General features: G+C 52.1%; 6 protein-coding genes across 8 annotated transcripts; 2 read left to right on the top strand and 4 right to left on the bottom strand.

Annotated features, from left to right (window-relative positions):
- Positions 1 to 327: 327 nt before the first annotated feature.
- On the top strand, positions 328 to 1,125 carry J3458_004188 (uncharacterized protein; the record flags this gene model as incomplete). Its single annotated transcript, XM_007810000.2, has 1 exon — positions 328 to 1,125. Exon 1 carries the CDS (start codon positions 442 to 444, stop codon positions 1,123 to 1,125), a length of 684 nt encoding a protein of 227 aa, XP_007808191.2. The 5' UTR covers positions 328 to 441.
- Positions 1,126 to 1,136: 11 nt separating this feature from the next.
- On the bottom strand, positions 1,137 to 5,885 carry J3458_004187 (uncharacterized protein). 2 transcript variants are annotated; one of them, XM_066118059.1, is made up of 6 exons: positions 4,487 to 5,866; positions 4,208 to 4,413; positions 3,420 to 4,142; positions 3,048 to 3,350; positions 2,675 to 2,992; positions 1,887 to 2,605 (listed from the first exon to the last, which is right to left on the bottom strand). In XM_066118059.1, exons 1-6 carry the CDS (start codon positions 4,791 to 4,793, stop codon positions 2,261 to 2,263), a joined length of 2,202 nt encoding a protein of 733 aa, XP_065976657.1. In that variant the 5' UTR covers positions 4,794 to 5,866; the 3' UTR covers positions 1,887 to 2,260. The 2 variants fall into 2 exon arrangements, with proteins under 2 accessions (XP_065976658.1, XP_065976657.1); XM_066118060.1 differs by having other exon boundaries at positions 1,137 to 2,992; positions 3,048 to 3,347; positions 4,487 to 5,885.
- A 417-nt stretch (positions 5,886 to 6,302) lies between these two features.
- On the bottom strand, positions 6,303 to 10,796 carry J3458_004186 (uncharacterized protein). Its single transcript, XM_007810002.2, has one exon. It carries the CDS (start codon positions 9,391 to 9,393, stop codon positions 7,606 to 7,608), a length of 1,788 nt encoding a protein of 595 aa, XP_007808193.2. The 5' UTR covers positions 9,394 to 10,796; the 3' UTR covers positions 6,303 to 7,605.
- On the top strand, positions 10,679 to 12,102 carry J3458_004185 (uncharacterized protein). Its single transcript, XM_066118058.1, has one exon. The coding sequence runs from the start codon at positions 10,688 to 10,690 to the stop codon at positions 11,216 to 11,218; it is 531 nt and encodes a 176-aa protein (XP_065976656.1). The 5' UTR covers positions 10,679 to 10,687; the 3' UTR covers positions 11,219 to 12,102.
- On the bottom strand, positions 10,679 to 15,021 carry VAM6 (Vacuolar morphogenesis protein 6). Of its 2 annotated transcripts, XM_007810004.2 has the most exons (4): positions 14,760 to 15,021; positions 12,266 to 14,683; positions 12,090 to 12,198; positions 10,679 to 12,036 (listed from the first exon to the last, which is right to left on the bottom strand). In XM_007810004.2, the coding sequence occupies exons 1-4, from the start codon at positions 14,839 to 14,841 to the stop codon at positions 11,367 to 11,369; spliced, it is 3,279 nt and encodes a 1,092-aa protein (XP_007808195.2). In that variant the 5' UTR covers positions 14,842 to 15,021; the 3' UTR covers positions 10,679 to 11,366. The 2 variants fall into 2 exon arrangements, with proteins under 2 accessions (XP_007808195.2, XP_065976655.1); XM_066118057.1 differs by having other exon boundaries at positions 10,679 to 12,198; positions 14,760 to 15,015.
- A 391-nt stretch (positions 15,022 to 15,412) lies between these two features.
- Positions 15,413 to 19,065, bottom strand: PHO91 (low-affinity phosphate transporter). Its single transcript, XM_007810005.2, has 5 exons — positions 18,342 to 19,065; positions 17,083 to 18,239; positions 16,677 to 17,024; positions 15,835 to 16,612; positions 15,413 to 15,781 (listed from the first exon to the last, which is right to left on the bottom strand). Exons 2-5 carry the CDS (start codon positions 17,938 to 17,940, stop codon positions 15,636 to 15,638), a joined length of 2,130 nt encoding a protein of 709 aa, XP_007808196.2. The 5' UTR covers positions 17,941 to 18,239; positions 18,342 to 19,065; the 3' UTR covers positions 15,413 to 15,635.
- Positions 19,066 to 19,685: the final 620 nt, after the last annotated feature.

Genomic DNA, 19,685 nt, shown 5'->3' with positions numbered 1-19,685 from the left:
ATACCACCACCATGTGGAAGTGGCGCAAGGATTTATTCACACTTGGCATTCAATATATTGCTTGGCTCTTGTACTACTCTGGTACCCTTTGTGTGCGCTGCGCACCAGTGGTGATTCGTGTCCCAGCCGCCGTAGAGATATTTGCAAAGCCGCAGTTTTCTTGTCAGTGATGCGTTGCAACGTCGAGTGAAGGTGATGATGTGTCCATGAAAGTCGATAGTGTCACACCGCAATCGAATTGCATTGCGCACGCACACACACACATGTACAAATATATATATATATATACAGCAAACATTTCTTGACAAAAACATGACAAGCTTTTGCGTACATTTTTCACCGGTTGCATCTGTTCGTCTTGCCCACTACCTTTCTCCAAGTCGGCCTGGACCGTTCCCGCAACGCAGTCCGCAAGTCAACCACCATCTACAGCAAAGAATAATGTCGTTTTACTTCCAGCCCCCCGTCTTCGCCGTCCAGCCGACAACGTGCGTCCAAGCGGTCGTCTGGGCGCCAGCTCCCGCAGCTGTACCCGCGTACTGCGCGGTCGTGCAGCCGATGCCAGCGCCGGCCGTGGTGTACACGACGACGACGCCCGTCATCCAAGTGTACACCGCACCCATGGTAAGTGCCGCCGCCGCCCTGCCCGATGGCCAGCGCCCCGGCTTACGCATCAGAATCATCTTCTACGGCCACGGGCCGGGGCGTGAAGCCCCGCGCAGCCTGTGGTGCCGCGCGGCGGACGCGACGTACCCCGGGGCACCGACGGGATCGCGGCTGAGGGACGACATTGCCCGCCTGGCAGAGGTCCAGAACCTGGCGCAGCAGGGGTGGCGGCGCGCCAGGATCGTCGTCGCGGCACCGGGGTCGGCGGCGCCAGTGATTGCCGCCGAGCTCGGGCCCGTCCTGGGCGACGACGTGGTGCGCGTGCTGGAGCTGCAGAGGGACGCGGGCGCCGACGAGGATGCCGCGGAGGCGGAGCGCAACCGCGTTTTGCAGACGAGCTTGGCTGGCGGGCAGGCCGTCTTCCTGACCGTGTGTATGGACGACGAGGCCGGAGCAGGGCCGAGTGCTCCCTCGAGTTCGGGCGGCGGCCATGTGCCGTTGCTGAGCGCAGATGTCTAGGAACCGGACGGAGGGGAGGCGGCGCAAAGCTTTGCAAGAGTGAGGCAACGAGAGCAGGAGGCGACTCAGCCGGACCAGCAACATACAACAGCGGCCACGATGGATATATGAACAGCCCGGGGTGTTTTGGTTGCCGCTGAGCAAGTTTGTTGCAAGCACGCAGGCATGGCATTGCATGGCTTTGAAGGCTACGTTGCGGCCACTGGGGAACATGAGCTGAGGTGTACGCCAAAATATAGTTTATGATTATAAGCACAGGAATAATGGCTAGAAACCGAATAGCACCAAGCTCATGCCCTTCATGAGCTACCTGGCTGGAGTAGTTTTATATCGTACAGAATGAATTGCAAGAACGACTCCATTACCCCAATTAGCCCCCCTTGCTCTCTCCATACAAGCGACCTTTGTTTAGACCAAATGCGCAGTCGCCTATTTCGTCTTTGTCGAGCGTCGCTCCGTTCTCTCCGTTGGTGACTGAAGCCTCTGTACAAGTCTGCCAAACACCAGACACCAAATTTCAACGAAACAACTCGCGACATCGAAATAATAAAAGAAACAACCCAGATCCAACACTCATCATGTCATGTGGTCACTCCTACACACATGGCCGCCCCTTCCTGCTTCGTAAAACTTGAACTCGACAAAAGCTGCGTATGCTATATAGCACTACTTCTCGCTGGGTATCAGTCGAGCAAGCTACGTGGACCATGGCGCTCATCGTCTCGAGGTTGGAAAGACAAACGCCTAGCCCCAGACACAAGAAAAAAAAACCGGCAGGGGATTTGGAATCAAGAAAAATCAAATCAAATCAAAAAAGCAATTATATGCTGGTCTTGTCCCATCGACTCTCCTAAACCTGTAAACAAATTTGCCGGCCAAGAATCAACCGAGTACCGAAACAGACGCCACCATGCTGCATGAAAACGTAAAAGAGCATGAAGTATATGCGTGACCTTCCAGCAAGCTGTCAAAGTCAGCACGGGGTAAATCTTATGAAGGATTTCCCTTGACGCGCTTCGGCATCCGAGGAGTAGGCGGTTTTCCTCTGCCTACGCCGTTGACCTGGGCGCCACCTGGTGTACCCGCTCCAGAGCCGTCGTCTTCGGTTTTAACACCGGATGGGCGTCTGCGTTTGTTAGACGCTGGTGAGGTGTTGGCGCTTGGTCCACTTGAACTGGTTTCCTTGCTGACTAGGTTGCAGCTGCATCCCTGGAGCCTGCATTTGTCCAGTAGCTGGGCTGCCAATATGTGGTGACCCAGGCAGATTCATGTGTGCTGCTGCTGGGCTCGCTCCCATAGGGAATTGGCCAAAGCTAGGTGTTCTAGGTCCACCTTGGGGTATTTGCTGACCGTTGATCGCCTGGGCATTTCCATTGATGTAGGTTCCAACGTACTGCTCTAGTGCAGCATAGGGGCCAACACCAGGGTTTCCCTGACAGAATCCAAAGAGCGGGTTCATTTGACCCATAACTTCGACAATCTTTTACACATTCTCAGATTAGATGACATGACTGAAAGGGTCTAGAAGTTGTCTTGGTACGCGACTTACCTCGAGGAACTGGTGTACCGCCTCGGTTACACCTTTGCTGTTGACAGCAGAGTCAGGGAGGTCCACAAGGACTTCAGGTGGTTGGGTCTGAGGTGACTTGAGCTGCTTCGCCTTGCTCTTCTTCGACATCTCCGGAGAAGTTTTGCCATCCTGAGAGTTGACCTTGTGCCATTCTTTGATCCACATGTGAGCGGGTTTAGCGGCTTCTATAACCTGCTTTCTCGAGATGTATTCCTCATGTCCAGTCGTCACAAACTCAAAAAGTTCAATGCGTTGTTCACTGTCGAATTGTACCCGGAGTGTGCCGGTAGCGACAAGCTGTCCTCACTTAGCTGTGCATTCTCGGATCTAGTCTTGCAGCACAAGGACTTACATGTGAGCCGGCTTCAAACCAGTAGACCAGGCTAGCTCTTTGGTTCTCGATGCAGTGACCTTCGCCAGGTAAAGGGCGATCGGTGAGCCCCTTGTCCATGATCAACTGCATGCTCTTGACGCCGCTGCTAAAATGTGTGTGAAAGTATCGGGCAATGGCCGGAAAAGCTATCTCATATTGCTTGTCGGTTGATTCATCGCCGTCATTTATCAATACTGAATGACGAAGGACACCATTATTGGAGAAGAATCTTGAAACAAAGCCATTCCAGTATGTCAGATCGTCCTTTGCCCTCGGTCCCTGCTGTAATCATCAGTTCCCCGTTGACATTAGGTACGGGATAGCAATCATCATAGTGAGTGCCCAACTTACAGGAAACCCGCTCAAGTGTTCAGAGAACTGCATCAACTTCAATAAGCACTGACCCTTCAGATTCTCTCTTCGCTGCTGCTGGAAGAGGTTGTTCGATAAAGCCATATGTTGCGCAGCGGCTGCCGTGGCAGCATTCATCTGTGGCTGCGCTGGACCAGCACCCTGCTGAGGTTGTGGTTGGCCAGGCTGTTGAGACTGATTCTGTGGTTGCTGCTGCTGCTGCTGCTGCTGCTGCGGATTTTGTACTTGCTGCGGAGTCGGTTGGGATGGTGTAGGCGGCGCTGGCGTTTGAGCTGGCGTGTGTTGGCCGCTGGGTGCCGGAGTGCCAGCTTGGGAGCCTTGTTGTGGTGTTTGTTGGGATTGTGGTTGGCTGGACGGTTGTGGTTGTGGTTGCGGTGGTTGAGACTGAGGTTGAGATTGAGGTTGAGGTTGCGGCTGCGGTTGCGGTTGCCCTTGGCCTGGTTGACCGGTTTGTTGCGGCTGGCCCATCTGGTTCTGTCCAGCAGCACCCATTTGAGCTTGTTGCTGTTGTTGTACATTGGCCAAGCCCTGAGCATTCATTCCCATTGGTTGCCCTGCATTTCCAGGTATTTGCTGACTCTGGGCGGCTTGCTGCTGCTGCTGCTGCTGTTGCTGTTGCTGTTGCTGTTGCTGTTGCTGTTGCTGCTGCTGCTGAAGCGCCATGTGATGAGCCATGAGAGCTTGGGCTTGGGGATGCTGACCCTACAGCAAGTGAGTTAGTCTAACCGTGCTAACACGTCAATAAAATATGAGGGTGGTTCTCCTACAGGTCCCATTCTTCCGGATTGCCGAAGCTGTTGAAGCTGTTGCGGATTGAGTTGGCCCAGCTGCATCCCCATGGGCATCCCGTTGACGCCGACTGGCATGTTGGCTTGAATAGCCTGCTGGGCCATAAATGCCTGCCTCGCCTGTTGCTGCTGCTGTTGGAGAAGTTGTTGCTGGCGCATAGCGGCCATCGCGCTGGGGTTATTGACTAGAGACAAGAAGGAGGCACAGTTAGACCATTGAAACAGTCCCGGTAGACATAGCGGACAGACTCGACTTACATTGATTCTGCAGCTGCTGCTGGTGCTGGTGCTGAAACATTTGCTGTTGAGCGGGATTCAAGTGCTGTAATGCATGAGCATGAGGATTAGCACCTGGTGGCATGGCACCCATCAAGGCAGGGTTTACTTGTCCTCCTGGGCCTACGGCCATGTGAGCTCCGGCGAACTGCTGAGGCATTCCACCACCAGGTGCACCTTGTGCAGAGTTGGGAGGCATGCCAGGTCCCATGGGGTGACCGGCGACACCAGGATGTCCCATCCCAGCGGGATGCCCTGTGAAGTTTGGGCCCATGCTAGTTGCCATCATCTCCTTGCTATATAAAGCCGGCGATCCACGGCGTGGATATCGACAAGCGGCTGCGGTGCACTATCGCATGCACATACGTCAGGCGTCGGCTTGGGGAGGTTGACGTCGAAGTGGGCGATGGACCAAGGCTGGTGTCTGCAGGCAGGTATCGCGACGCGGATTGACGGCGGAGATGGGGATGGCCCGGCGGGAGACAGGCAAGATGGCGAGCAAACGGCGTCGGAGAGACGGAATCCGAGCAAGAGGAGAATGAATTAAGTGCGAGAATGATGGAAGCTGGATCGATGCGGAGTCGAAAGGGCCCAAACGTTGACGCAGGGCTGCGCGCCGGTGATACACACAACGCTGACAGGGGACACAAGACGAAAGACACCAGACACCAAACACCAGCGCGGAAAACAGGCTCGGGGACAAGAGGCTCTGACGCGAGGGCCTGGCACCGGCGAGGTCTACACTGGACAGAAGCGTCTGCCAGGTCGACGAGGCAATGGCTGGGCAAAGTATGCAGCGGCGCTGAGCAACACGTCCTCTGGGCGCCGAGGCGAACGAGGATGAAGAAGGGTCGAGGTCGGGACGCAACGCAGGACGCAGGACGGGGATCGTCGTTTCTGGCTTCTCTTGATGTCCCGAAAGAGCTTTCGCAGAGAGTGAGAGAGAGACGGAGGACGGGCCCAAACAGCACTCAGTGCTGGTAATATGGGGCGCCGCAGCCTCTGCTATGGCTATGGCTATGGCTATGGCCTGGCCGCCGGCCGCCTCTGGTCAACTGGTCGTTTGTTTCGCGCGCTGCGCTTCGGCCGCTTCAGCGTCAGCCAAGCCCCAACGACGGCGGTGCAGAGCGCGCTTGACGGGAGCCGCTGGGTACAACGTACGATTTCCCGCCCTTTTTGGCTCTTCAGCTTTTGAGGGTTGGGCGATGGCGTGGGATGATGCAAAAATGGTGTTGGGAATGTGTGCAAGTGCGAGGGACCACCACTGTCGGGGGTCACCTGGTCGCAACCTCGAAAACTCGCACGGCCAGAACAAGCTAGAGAGGCAAACTCGGAATTGGTTGTTGATAACTAATGAGCGAGCAAGCCAACGAGAGAAGCAGAGACGGGCACCGAGACGGGTGTGGCATCTTCCAATACTCGTACGTGCGGACATGGGACTGGGAATGGGAGGTGCAGGACCGTAGGGGCTGACCCCACTCACAAGTGGAGACATGCAACTATCAGGGGCTCCGGATCGAGGCCTGTAAAAATAATTCCAACAGCCTAGTATGGAACTACGAAAGTTTAACGCACATTGTTTCTGTCCGCCAAGGCCAATGGCTGGGCCGGCCTTGTCAAACCGGACTAGGCCGAAAGCAAATATCGCACAAAGCAGTCTATGCATATATCAAAGTCCGTGGCCTTGATCGCTGCAAGTTGGCACACTCCAAGGCCGCAGTTAAAAAAAAAAAAGGCTCGGCTAGCAGGAAAAAAAGAGATGAATTTCGCAGAATGAAGCGTGAGATTTTGGGACAGAGTTCACGTCTTTTTTTGCCCTCCTTTTTTTTTTCTACAAAAGTGCAGGCCTCCTTGTTGTATGATATCCCCGTACCGAGTATACCCAGCGCCACTATTTTTGGGTGCCGCCGCTAAAGTTCAACCTCCGAGTGGTCTTGGTATCACGTGTTGACGTACAGTGCGTGGCCGTGTTAAAAAATTTGCTGGCACTGTTATCCAATATCTTCTTCCGCGTCGCGATGCCAATCTAAATTTTCCTTTCCACGTCCTTCCTGCAATTTGCAACAGACACAGCTTCTGCCTTCCTGCATGTGCGTCGATCACGAGCAATGCTTTTGAGAACTGCAGTGCAGTTCAATTCAAAGATCGAAGACATGCTTTAATTGAAGCCTGTAGTTGGCGGGTTTTTGCTAGAATTCACAAGCTGTGCTTTGAGACAATTGAGTGTGGGAGCTTGCAAACACATTTCAGCAATGCTAACAAGACATGCCCTCACCTTCATATCCCTAGGTAAGTACTCTCTTACTACCTGCCTTTTATCCGCCACCGCCCTCAACATCCCTTGGATGATGACACTGTTTGAAACGTCTTCTTTTCCCAACCGATTCGACCATGAAGAACCTTAGTCTGTTCGGGCCCTAGGCCTGTTACTTGCCAGTATTTCCTGTCTGACTACAGCTGTTGCACATTCACTCTTGTTCGTATAGTTCATTTGGACTCGTCGCTAATGTGTGCAATCAGACGCCTTGTCCCTGTTTCCAGGCCGAGTTGATCGCTTCCCACGGTTGGGAATTCTCTGAAAATTGTGAGTACAAACCCCTCTTAATAACACTCCCTGCCATGTTTTCATGATGAAAATTTCCACTTCATTCGCAGTTTCCACTCGAGTCCCATTGAGCCTATTTTGGGACAGATGAGGGTTAATGAACTTCCTTGGATGTCTGATCTCTATCGTTACTCATTACTTGTCGTTCAGTACCATGCCCAATGAGCATCTAGCTAACGAGAGAAAAACAGGTCTATATTCCTATTTTGGACACCCATACTTGTGCTTGTACTTGAATTCCACACTCGTAGTAGTAACATCCGGTCAATATAATGTTTGACTTTTCTCTGCAGTCAACTGTTTGCCTCGTTATTTTCGTTCCATTGTGTGTGTGTTATTGTGAAGTCCAAGACTACCCAACGCCGACTCCATTGTTTTTCCAGTACCCTGATGGCATCTCCGAGTAAACAATCCTGTACGTAACTCCGTTGTTCCCTGTCGCCCTGTCTAGCCTTGCATTTTCGTCAAGTCATGATTCTCGCCCCTCGATACCCGTTCAAGCAACCCGTAATTCTTCCCTTCCTTCATCGCGTCGTACCCTGCCGCCCACAATACCTCTACGGTTCCTCCCTGTTCTCCCTCTTCCCAACCAATTCAGCTTGAGCATTTTACAAAGCTCCTCAATCTTCTTGCTCCCCTCGTCGTCGGCATCGTCCCCGCCAATACTGGACAAGACGCTCATGCACTGCAACATCCGGCCCACCATATCCGTCAGTTGCTTCGAGTCTTCCACATTCTGCTCTCGAACACTGCTGAGTGCAGGAAAGCCGGACGGGGTAAAGGGGCGAATGGCACCAGCGCTGTCGCTGCCATGACTGCCAAAACTGACGTTGCTGACCGCACGACTTCTCCCTCGTTCTGAACCTTCGCCGAGCAAAGTCGTGCTTGTAGAATTGAAACTACCGACCAAAGGATCAACTGACGTGGCCGTCCCGGGGCGAATCATGAAGGATTGAGACTCGGCCGGCGATGTCGACAGCATTCTTTCCAGAGGCGGAGAAGCCAACGCCATGTGCGCAAACGACGACGGCAGGAATTCGAGGGATAGGCGGGAGAATATGGTCTTGAGAGTGTCATATCGAGGGAGAACAACAATGTCACGGTAAGCGGTAAGGACGAGTCTTCTCACATCCAGCACAGCTGCAGCCGGCGCATCCCCTGCGGGTTTATTCGAGGATGACGGGGACGCGACGACACCACCCCAAAAGTCTCGGGCTTGCTCAGGCGTCATGATAACCCCGCAGCCGGACACCTCCAAGTCCAGAGGTAGGAAGACTGACTGCATGTACGGCAAGATGAATGTGAATGTAAACATCCAGAGTTCCACCAGTGTCGGGATGAACTGGTCTTCGGATGTCAGGCGCAGGGTCCTATCTAGTATTGAGAACCCTGCTGTCAATAAATCTCGCAAGTCGTCCACCATGGAACTAGGCGATCTTTTGTGAATGCACCACTGGATATGTGTCTGAACCACGCGGTTGAAGTCCTCGACTGGGAGACGAAGATCCTCGCCTTCGAAAACGGCAAGTAGCTTTGATTTCAAGTAGGGCCAGGCTTCGTCGAGAGCCAGGTTATTCTGGCTAACAGCCTTCCCTGGCTCTGCCACATCATACAAGGTTGACTGCTGCGATAAAGGAGGCAACCCTGATGATGTGGACCAATCACCAGCCAGGTTGAATGTCGACTCGCTGTCCAATCGACCATCTGATTTCTCGCCGAGTTTCTTGTCCTTCTTTCCTTTAGAAAACGTTGAAGCACCTGGTCCTGGGCTGGCAGGAACGTTGAAATTGTACAGGCTGCTGGGTGCATTCGGATCTGTTGGTCTAGAATTACTTGAAGCTGAAGATAGAGGCAAGTGGTATTCGTCCTTTAGTTTTTGCTTTTGGCGAGATAGAAAGTGGTGGTGCTTCTTCTCTTTTTCCTTGACCTTTTCCTCCGAGAATACCTCAATGGGTCTGATCGTAGCAGAGGATGAGTTGTTGAGGCTATATAGGGATTGGGTAGGCGGGTCTACAAGACTGCTGGTGCTGAAGTTGCCTCGTTGCAATGCAGACAAAGCGCTTCCTATCTTGCCAGGGCTTTGAAGATTCTTGTCCTTGGCCTCGCCTTTGCTGCTGCTACTCTTCCCTGGCCTTGAAAATAACTTGTGCTTTGATTTCTCCGCCTTTGATTTCTCAGGAATGGTAGCGGGCAACGGTGGGACAGGCGGGAAGGGCGGGAAGGGCTGGGGAGAAATCGACTTTTCTCGTGGCAGAGTTGTGTCCGGACCGTGGAAATACAACATTTGCGGCTGCCGTAGCGGCTGACGAGTGAGACCCAGCGGCTTTATCGTAATGCTGGCCGCCGTGCGCAACGAAAGCAGAATCTCGAGGTGCACTCGCCTCGGTGAGACTCAAAATAGGTGGACTAAGCGGCACCTTGGATCCGCTGCCACGCCGCACACCATCTGCGCCTTCACCGGGAAACGGCACAGTCTGTGACCGCTGGCGAACATGGGACGTGTTTTGATGCGACATAACCGCCGCCTGGGCGGCAATCTGGCTAGCTGATAATGGTCCGGTCGACGTTGGTGCTGCCGCCGCCGCCGCCGCCGCCGCTTGACCTGCCGCGGCGCTCATGCTAACGTGAGAGAGGGTGGACGTAGCGGTAGAAGGGAGGGTGGAATCAAAATAACCCTGTGTGGCCGAGTGCTTCCTTGAATGGCCCTTCAGCACGGGCGACGACAGCCCTAGAGCTGCCGGACGACTTGGGCCTCCTCCTGGGCGGGAGAAGTTCTGATGTACGTTGGAGCTGCTCGAGTTTGCATGCGCCGTGGCAAACTGGGCATATATAGGCGTCGCTGGCGAGTCGGGTCGTTGTCGCGATGCGGCTATGGGCATAGAAGGCGCTTCGAGACTGTCATCACTCCCCAAGGAATCAATGCGAAGAGGCGGTGGCCTAGACGGCGCCAACGGCTGCTGTCGTATTGGGTCGACGGGAGGGCTCGTGGCTCCCGGCAGAGGTGAGAAGTTGCCGGGAGCCCGGGTCTGAGGTCGCCCTGATGTTGGTGGTGGTGGTGGTGGTGGTGGTGGTTGTCCTGGCTGCATTGTCGCGGAAGTGTTAGATGAGGTGTGGGGTGGGTCTGTTACATTTTGACTCAGAGCAAAGCGTCCGTGACAGAAGCAATGATGCGTCAAAGACTTGATCGGCCATGCAATAAGAAGGTGGGCGTGATGTCGCAAGGCACGAAAGAGGCAGCCCGATTGGCTTGGCGGGCGCGGACGAATCAACAGAGGAGAGGGCAGTTGCGAAGGTAATTGATGGAGAGAGGATCTGTCTGTCGAGTTGTATTGTGATGTGTGTGTCGTAGATGTTGGATTGGTAGGTTGTGAATGGTGGGTGTCAATCAAGAGAAAGAGGAAACACAAGGACTGGGGTGAGGAGTACGACGAAGTTGGACAAGTGATGGATCGAGATAGGCTTGGCCGAGGAGTTGCAAGCAAGGATTGACGCCAAAAGACGCTTTGGAGTCTGGACCCCAGCAGCTTCCTGCAACCCCGCGCACTAGAGCATCATACAACGTATCAATACATGTATGTATGTACATACACGCATACGTGCGTACCCAGGTAATTGTGGTGAATAATGTGATGGCCCACCTCGGGAAAAACAAATTTAAAAAAAAAATACAACATCCCACTTCCATGGTGCAACCTGCTCCCACCACCCAAGTCTGCGGAATCGACGTCACATACCACCCACAAACAAGACATATCCGGCGAGTGTCATTGTCTTACCGCTTATTCCCCAACACCATGGCATCAGAGAGCAAAGACACCACCAGCCTCACGGCGTCGTACAAGTCGCCGGCAAACGAGCACTTCACCATCGCCCAGAACATTCCTACCCCGCCAACTACCTCTGTACAAGACAAAACTCACTTCCTCGAGGCTCTCCGGAAGGCAGTCACCGACACGCAAGAACAAATCAACAACGAGTTGACGGCGCGAATGGAAAAAGACAAGGCTCGTGAGGCAGCTTCCGGCGCAACGGTCGCCGCCAGGCTGGGTGCTGACGAGGACAAGGAGGAAGAAAACTATGGCGAGGAAGTCCAGGAGGAGGAGGACTGAGTGCGCAAAGAATACTTTTATCGTCAACCTTCTACCGAAAAAAAGAAGGACAAAGAGAAAAAAAATTACACAGTGTACAGTCGCGACCCGGGGTATCCCTAGAAAAACCAACGGACCAGACATCATGACCCACGCAATGCAAATGCTCCTACAATAGCACCTTGTCGCTACGAATAACCCGCCACTTGGTCGAAAAGGTGGCCTCCGAGTTTGGGTTGCGACGAATCCCTAGCCCAGTTTGCACTTTGTCAACTATCAGCTTTTTTTGACCCAACGCCCTATTCAAACAGCCATAATGCACCACGGTATTATCAGGCAAGACGGCCACGACACTTCCACCAAAGCGCATCCCTCCACCCAGTTTCTTGTGGCAAACGAAACAGTGACGCTCATCAGTGATGGTAACATGCCGGTTCCGCCCACCCTGGCCATTGGTTTCGCTGTCGCCGATATTCAGGCGAGCAGCAATAGCAATCTGTTCAGCTTTTCGCAAGCCAGCAACAATCCGAGACTCGTTGACTAGACTGTTCGCAGACCGTATGCGCCCGCAGAAGTAGGATTCCAGTAAGTTGACGGGAAGATCATCGGGGATCAGACTTAGAGTCGATGTGGCGGGTAATCGAGAGCCGTGTTTTGACAGAAGATCCAAAGCCGGCTCCAGTTGCACTGGGTGCGGCGACGGTGGCTTGAGATACAAAGACAATAGTATGTGGTAGATCGACTGTGTGGACTCATCTGTGTCAATCGATGCATGATCCTTAGAGTTGAAGGGTGATGATTGTGTCGCATCTTGTGACTTATACACTCGGTTGCAATACCTGTACAGGTTAGGAGACTGAAATCCTTGCCCACTTCAAATAGCTATACATACTCTTCTGCCTTTGCATAGTCTCTCATCTTGAACACATATATCTCCAATGATTTCCTGTGCTGACCCATGTTGCTTAGAATAACGGCCTGCGCCTCATAAAATGACGGATCTGTCCATTGTTAGTGATCACCCTAGTTCGGCAACTTCAACACCAGCGCAATCTGTTTGTCTCTTACCATCTTTGGGTATCATTCCCAGCGCCTTTGTCAGGCTATATACTTGTCGAGAGTCACGCAGGAATGCTACAAACTTGGTCATAGTCTCCTCCCATTCCTTATCCCTCTTCATCTCGCCTAGAGACTTAACATACAGCTCAACCAGCCGGTTATGGAAGTCGTGCGTTGCGTCGTCCAACTCATTGATTATGTGCTCTAGATACTGCCTTTCGAGCCGAGCATCAACAGTTCGAAGAAATACCATTACTCTGTCGCGAGGTAATGTTTCCGCATTTTCTGTATCTCCAGTGAAGATTTCCATGCCGTACGTCGGATTGCTCCTAAGTGCCCACCCAGCATGTTCAATAATGAGATCCATCTCCGAGGGTGGCAGGTTCTTCAGATACTCGATTGTGCGATCGGGGCCATGCAAACTCGGTGCTGCTTCATCAGGCTTCATCGGTGACCCGAATCTATGGAGAAGACCCAAAGCCTGTTTGTGCAGTTTCTTGCCGTAGAAGAAGTCAATCAGTTCGGTATATCTGTTATGCTCCAGCAATGCTTCGTTAACCACCTCTGGGTCGCAGAAATTCGGTATTCGGAAAAGCGAGCCCGCCAACGAAGGTTGCGAGAACATGTAGGCTCTGAAAAGGGCCGTGTCAACCAAGCGGAACGTATTTCGAAGTTCTTCTTCCAGTTTTTTTTCTGAATCTGTCTGTGTGGTTCTCAGGAATCGCTCTGCCGCTTCCTCAATAGACCGTTTCTTATCTTCCTGGGCTTTCAATTTTCCTGTAACTGGGTCGATGTATCGTTGAAGCCTGGCTCGGGTACCAGCCAAGTAGCTGTTAAGTTCCAAGACAGCATTCTTGAGGTCCTTACCCTCAAGAGGCTTGTCTTCTGTTCCGTGTATATCCTTAGCGCTGTGTGTATCCTCCACATCAGCTCCGTCCTTTTTAGAGGCAACTGACACTGCATCCGATGCAGCAGCCTTCTTATGGCCGCTCAAGAATAACTTTGCAAAGCCCCCAACATTTGCTGCCGAAGAAGCGTCTCCAGTGCCTTCGCGACTGCCTGGTCTTCCGCCATTAGTAGTTTTGGCTGCATCCCCATTGGCATCATCGTCATGTCGACTTCCTTCCCACTGTGACAAGTTTCCAGATATCTCCGGAGGAAATAAACGCAAAACTCTCTCTGGGGGTGCGTGAACATCGTCCTCATTCATCAAATCCATTGCCTGGCGAAACTTTTTCTTTTTAAACAGCGTTTCCGCCTTGAGCATTTTCACCTCTCGCAAGGTGTCAACTTTGTCTTTGAGAAGTGCATCCTCCAGCATGTTCAGAACACTAATTGCTTCGTCGAAATTACCACTCTGAATGAGTTCCGCAACTTGGGAATCGTAATCGGTAGCATCCATCTTCCACACGCATCGATCGCTAGAGATATGGAAACCTTTCCCAGCGTGCGCTAAACTGACTGTTGAGGGAGGGAAGTGAAGTTGAGCAGCTCCAGGAAGGGATACAGTCTGCATCAAGGATAATGTATCCGGGTTGCGAACTTCCAAAGAGCCCTTGGCAGGAGGCTGTAGTGCCAAAATGTACGGATACGAATACCCAATGGTCTCGGGTGTCGATGTCCAAGGTATTTGTCGCTTTTCAAGCGGCTTGCCACTATCGTCGACGAACATGGTATTAACATCCTTTGCCAGTAATACCTGGCCTTCCGAAAGTTTTGTGGCCAGTGGTTTCGGGGTATACCCTCCCAAGCCCACGTAGCCCATACCAGCTGTACTCACAGCTCCGAATCGACTCCCCTGCCCGTTAATACCAACTGCACCTGGGCTAACAATATCGACAATTTCCCGCGTAAGAACATCAACCACCACATAACCACTATTCATTCCACATACTAGCTTTGTCGCGTTGGCCCAAGTAATGGATCGAATCGCTTCCGAGAGGACTATTTCCACAACATCCTCGCTAAGCTCACTTTCATGCCAGTTCCACAACAAAAGCCTTCGCTTAACCGCCACTGCCAACCGGCTGATGATTTCCGGAATCCCAGTGTCTTTGTCTTTGATGATATTTGATGTCACGGCGAAGCACGAAGCATTTTTCGTTCGGCTGAGGGTTTCTATATGGTCGTAATTCTGCAGGTCATGCAGCGATACGTAGTAATTCGACAGGGAGATGATAATGTTGGCTTCCTTGATAATTGCAAGCTGGTCGATGGCACGTGTCGAGAACTTCTCTACTTCACGCAACAAGTCGGTCGGTTTGCCCGATGGCCGTGAGGCTGGCAGACCTCCATTCTGTGAGGGACTTGTATTCGGGGCTCCCTGGTCGGCGGTCGATGGCGATTCGCCTTGTTGGTGCGAGGAAGGATCATTCAGTCTGTAGACGCGAAGAGCGCCGCTGTTGAGCCCGACGAGGATACGGTCGCCTGGAACAAATATTAGCCTGTATTGTCCCTATAATCCGTGGCCCATGCGGACGGCTATAATATTTTGAGCTCGTACCATATGCTAGAATAGTCTCGATCTTTGACTTGTCTCGCTGCCGGAGCTCGATGATCGGGCGGGCTGTAAACGCGGAGAGCATGGCGCCGGCGAGCCAGCTCGAAGCTTACCAAGCTATAATACAATGACGTGCATCAGAGCCTCGACAGCTTCAGCATCGCCTGCAGCGACCAGGTCTAGACTGTGCATAAAGAGTTCACAGCTTTCAGACTGACGGTGGGCGCACCAAGGGCGGTGTCGGGACTCCCAAAACTCTAGTGTTTGCTGCGTGGTCTTGATTCGGATGTCGTTGCCCCGACTCTCGGCAACGACGTCAATGTAAATGCAGCTTGCCACTACGTACAGTGCGAAATCGGAATTTTCACACTGTACCTCCAGGCGCCTCATCTCCACAAATTCACAGTGCAATTGTCAATATTGGCTCGTAAGTGATATCAGACGAAGGAAATGTATATATAACTATATTATCGTGGTTAGTTACGGCTCACTGGCCTAGGTAGGGGCAGAATACAGTGTTACTATATGCCCTTGATCTACCAATTTTTTTCATAAGTTAATTTAATTTAATTTAATTAAAAAAATTAACTATATTATTGCGTGGTCTGTTACGGTTCTCTGGCTAGGGTACTGCCAGGCACATTGTGTTTTTCACTGGGCCTTTGATAAATGTAGTGAATTGCACGGCCATGTAGATGAGTCAAAAAGAAGTTTAAAACAAACATTGTAAAATGTTTAACTATATGCCAACTGGTCGAATCAAACAGCGTGCTTCAAATTTTTGTTTTCTCAATATTGCATATATATTCTCGTCATCAATTCTATGCGCGGCTAACGAAACCCTCAAGTGTTCATATAAATTGTGCTCAAGAACGCTTTCTAATCCAATCCTGCAACCTGCATAATGCCATAGCCAAGAGTAATGACAACAGCGAGAGTGAGAATACTGCTGGGAATGCCTCTGCTGATAAAATGCTTGACTCGGAGATATCTTTGCCCTGTGGCATCCTCCTTCATGATAGCAGCTGCGTCATATTAGCGCATGGTCAACAGCCAGATGAATACTGAGAAAACTTACTCATATTGGGGAAGCCGCTAGTGGGAAGTCCCATGGCTGCACTGCACATCAATACACCACCCATAACCAATAGGTTGGGGTGCGGCTGATCCATAGACATGCCGACATCAAATACCAGAGGCAAGAAGATCAGTGCTGCCACGGTGTGGCTGATGAAAGTCGCAATCACCAAGATTAGTGAAGCAAAGACGACGAGCACGCCGTACAAACTCATGCCCTCGACATTCTTTGAAACAAGTTCTGCAACGGTGTGGAGCAAGCCGGATGATCGAACAGCCTTGCCAAGGGACAAGCCTCCTGCAGCCAGGATAATGATTGTCCAGGGGAAGTTGTTGAAGTCTTCCTTGGTCAAGATTCCGATGCCGAAGAAAAGAACAATGGGGATAATGGCAATTACACCCATATCGCCAAAAATATGGTCCATCTGATGACTTGCACACCACAAAGCAATGGTGACAATGGTGACGACGCTTACAAACCACTGGACGCCACTGAAGTGTTCCTTGACCGGGCGAATTGGTGCAATGGCGGTTCCCCTGCCTGGCTGGAATGTCACGAGCAACAGCATCCAGATCAAAACAATAGAGACGGCACCAACAGGGATGACAATGAAGAACCACTGTAACCACGTCGGCTCCGGCTTCATAATGCCCATAGCAACTACATTCTGCGGCGATGCAATTGGTGACAGCATGCCACCGATATTGGAAGCAAGGGCGATTCCGATAATGACGGCCTTGGACATGTCTGAATCAGACGGTAGAGTACGTAACATGGGCTGAGACGCAGGTTAGTCGCATTCCTCAACCCGGAGCTTTATACATGAGAATTTGCCAACATACCTCGATGATGGAATAGCACAAAACGGGGGCAGCAACATTGCTAATCAGCATTGACGCAAAGGCAGCAACAAACATGTTTGCTACAAGCACTGTCCGTGGCTGGGTGCCGGCCTTGCTAAGGATGAGTGTGGCGAGACGCTTATCTATCTTGCACTTGGAGAGGGCAGCCGCAAGTGTGAAGCCACCAAGAAGCAACATGATAACTGGACTCCACATAGCAGCAAAGATTGCGTTCGTAGCCTGTTTAGCATCCAGACGTTTGCGCTTGGATCCATGTTCGTCGCAAACGACTTGGAGCACAACGGATAAGAAAGGGATGAGAAGCGATGTCACGAACAACGGAATAGTCTAGCAGACAGGGCGTTAGAGACAACCTGAGCGTTTGGCTCCTTGGTGCAAAACTTACTTCGGTTGCCCATAGCAAACTGACAAAGACTAACATGGCTAGGCAGTTTTGTTCCTCGGGCTTATCCATAATGGGAATGGCAAGAAGTGCTGCGAAAGCGCCCAGACAGCCCAGCAAAGTGAGCATGGAGGAGTCGGTTAGCCAAGTAGGTAGTGAGAGGCGACCAAGAGGCGTCCTGAATTGTTTCGTTGCCGCGATCTCCTCATCGTCACCTTGTAGGCGCTTATGTGCTGCGGTCTGGTCCTGGCCAAGTAGAGATTGGCCAAATCTAGCCGCCTCGGCACGCCTTTCAATACCGATGAGGTCTCTCCACACGGTATTACGTTCCCACACGACATGTTCTCGCAGGTGAGACCGCAAGTCCTTCTTAGCAAGTTCTCGGTCACCAGCCGTAACAACTTCGGCGTAAGCGTTCTCCATCTTTTCAATATTTTCTTCGATGATTTTCTTGGTTTCATTCTTGAAGGGATACGCCGTGTCAACATTGGCCCTCATAAATGGCCCCTTGAGTTCCTTGTCCAGTATCTTGTCGAATTTTTTCAGGACTTTACTGAAACCAGTCTTGTTCAGTTGGGCGTACGACTTGAGCTCACACAGCTGTACATAGAGGCTGATGATACGCTTCTTCAACATGATGCTGGACGAGAATAAGCCTGAAGAAAACATGACTGACTGATCACCAAAGTCCTCGACGATACTGTGCCTTCGTACAGAACGGGCAAACTCCGAGGACGCGGCCAAATCAGCCTGATGCTGGCCAACGTTGGCGACTAGTCCTCCGCCGACCACTATTACTCTTCGGCTTGTGCAACCCAGTCGTCTCGTCATCATCACTTCCGCTGTCCTCCATGTCGTCATCTGAGGCAAGACCAGTAGAGCTCAACCGCCGCAGATGAGGACGGTTGCACTCGCCGAGTGACATTCGCCGCAGGTCAGGATTATCTAGTGATGGTCTTTCCGCGACGTCTCGGACCAGCTGGTTGACTTCATCCAACAGCTCTCCTTCCTTGGCAACGTAAAAGGAACATATTTTCTCGAGCTCGATGCCAAGCGCCCTGCTGAATACCTCTGTCGGTTCTTCGCTGGAGATGAGGGGCCGAGATTCTAAGTCGCCACCTGCTCGTGATTGGTGGGCATTCTTCTCGAGCTGGTAGATACTAGATGGCGGAGAGACTTGGAGTAAGCAGAGAGTTTGTGTCATGATCGGAGCGGGAGACGACTGGGAATATCGATTGCAAAACTTTGCAACATTTACTTACAGCTTCTTCAGATTGCTGTAGGCAATGTAGTGACTGCTCCAGTCCGGAACAGCATTGAACTGGATGCTGTGGGAAAACTTCATCTCGTCCTGTGTTTCAATCCACCGACGCTTTCGGTCTCGCTTCTCCTGCCTTCGTTTCTCGACGGCGTGTGCCTGTTTGCTTTCCTGGATCTTGCCGTACTCGACGAGTTCGTATGCGTCGGTCACGCTGCCAGGCAGCAGTGCAACAAGGCCCTCTGAGTCTAGGTACGAACTCCCTCCTCCTTCACGTTGGCCAGTCGAGGTGCAAATGTTGTCAGAGATCCGAGTGGCGGGGCCTGTGCCAGGAATGGAGGAGGGATTCTCGGGTCGAGATGTAGTTGGAATTGTGGAAGATGTAACCGGAGTGGTTTCGCTACTGGCGCCACATGGAGGATATTATGGAGCTTTAGGTCGACCGTGTGGTCAAGCTGCACGCAGCAACCGGTGAACAAGATGGTTAGATGACTAGTACTAGTGCCCAGGTAGAGGCACAGCCCAGGGGAATTCAACGCTGGGAAGGGTCTGATCGCTTTGTTCACGCGACAGCACAAGTCGGTGGCGGCTCGCAAGATCCAATGGCTCCTCCAGGGCGAAGGGGGGCGTCGGAAGCATACATTGAACACTTGTTGGATGAGTCTGGATGTCTGGGAGATGCCCGAGCCGAAATGCTGGTCTGGTTGGCAAGCCCACGCTGTCGTAATCCACAGTCGCTCATTAGCCTTGCACATGTGTGGTGGAGAAGCCTGGTTGGTTGAGTGGCCTCAGCTGCAGGTCAGAGTTGCCGCAGGCCACTTGGTGCAGCCTCCAAGTGTCGACGTGCCTGCAGCGGCTCTGCCGTCAAGTGCTGCGTGTCGGCGCAGAGTGCCCAAGCAAGTACCGATCTAGGTGCTCCATACTCCGTACTGTGTGAAGGATGCACGAGGTATGTAGTCTGGTATCTTCGTACTACACATCGGGCGCGCTGTCCAATGCCATTTCGTCTTTTACACATGTGGGGTTGAGTGCCTGTTCCACTGGATCGACCTTAAAAGTCTAGCAAGTCACGCTGTCTCAAGCCACCGCCTAAAGTAAGTGTCAGCTGTCTCTGGCGACACAGCAGTGCATATGGACCAGAATATCTTCTCAACGTCCAGTTGTGCATACTCATCCGGAAAGCAGTATTTTGAGGCCGCAGTCAGGGCTGTGAAGTCAAAGGCCAATTGGCTGCAATGACGCCGCGTGAACTATCCCACATGTGCACACGTAGAGTCCAATACCGTCTGGTGTACTTTGGTAGGTACTTAAATCTGATACCCGAAGGAAAATGACTTGCATAACTTCA

Source organism: Metarhizium acridum (assembly GCF_019434415.1).
Source record: "Metarhizium acridum strain ARSEF 324 chromosome Unknown scaffold_29, whole genome shotgun sequence".
Lineage (NCBI taxonomy): Eukaryota > Fungi > Ascomycota > Sordariomycetes > Hypocreales > Clavicipitaceae > Metarhizium > Metarhizium acridum.
Note: the sequence above shows the minus strand (reverse complement) of the source record. Positions and strands in the feature narration are given on the sequence as shown.

Excerpts from the sequence above, each read along its gene's own strand:
- PHO91 (XM_007810005.2), bottom strand. The coding sequence starts at position 17,940 with ATGACGACATGGAGGACAGCGGAAGTGATGATGACGAGACGACTGGGT. Across the intron at positions 17,025-17,082 it reads GTTTGCTATGGGCAACCGAA|ACTATTCCGTTGTTCGTGAC; the intron begins GTAAGTTTTGCA and ends CCTGTCTGCTAG. Across the intron at positions 15,782-15,834 it reads TAGCGGCTTCCCCAATATGA|CTGCTATCATGAAGGAGGAT; the intron begins GTAAGTTTTCTC and ends AATATGACGCAG.
- VAM6 (XM_007810004.2), bottom strand. The coding sequence starts at position 14,841 with ATGCTCTCCGCGTTTACAGCCCGCCCGATCATCGAGCTCCGGCAGCGA. Across the intron at positions 14,684-14,759 it reads CGAGACTATTCTAGCATATG|GCGACCGTATCCTCGTCGGG; the intron begins GTACGAGCTCAA and ends TATTTGTTCCAG. Across the intron at positions 12,037-12,089 it reads GACTATGCAAAGGCAGAAGA|GTATTGCAACCGAGTGTATA; the intron begins GTATGTATAGCT and ends TAACCTGTACAG.
- J3458_004185 (XM_066118058.1), top strand. The coding sequence starts at position 10,688 with ATGTACATACACGCATACGTGCGTACCCAGGTAATTGTGGTGAATAAT.
- J3458_004187 (XM_066118059.1), bottom strand. The coding sequence starts at position 4,793 with ATGATGGCAACTAGCATGGGCCCAAACTTCACAGGGCATCCCGCTGGG. Across the intron at positions 4,414-4,486 it reads GCAGCAGCTGCAGAATCAAT|TCAATAACCCCAGCGCGATG; the intron begins GTAAGTCGAGTC and ends TCTTGTCTCTAG. Across the intron at positions 4,143-4,207 it reads AATCCGGAAGAATGGGACCT|GGTCAGCATCCCCAAGCCCA; the intron begins GTAGGAGAACCA and ends CACTTGCTGTAG.
- J3458_004186 (XM_007810002.2), bottom strand. The coding sequence starts at position 9,393 with ATGTTGTATTTCCACGGTCCGGACACAACTCTGCCACGAGAAAAGTCG.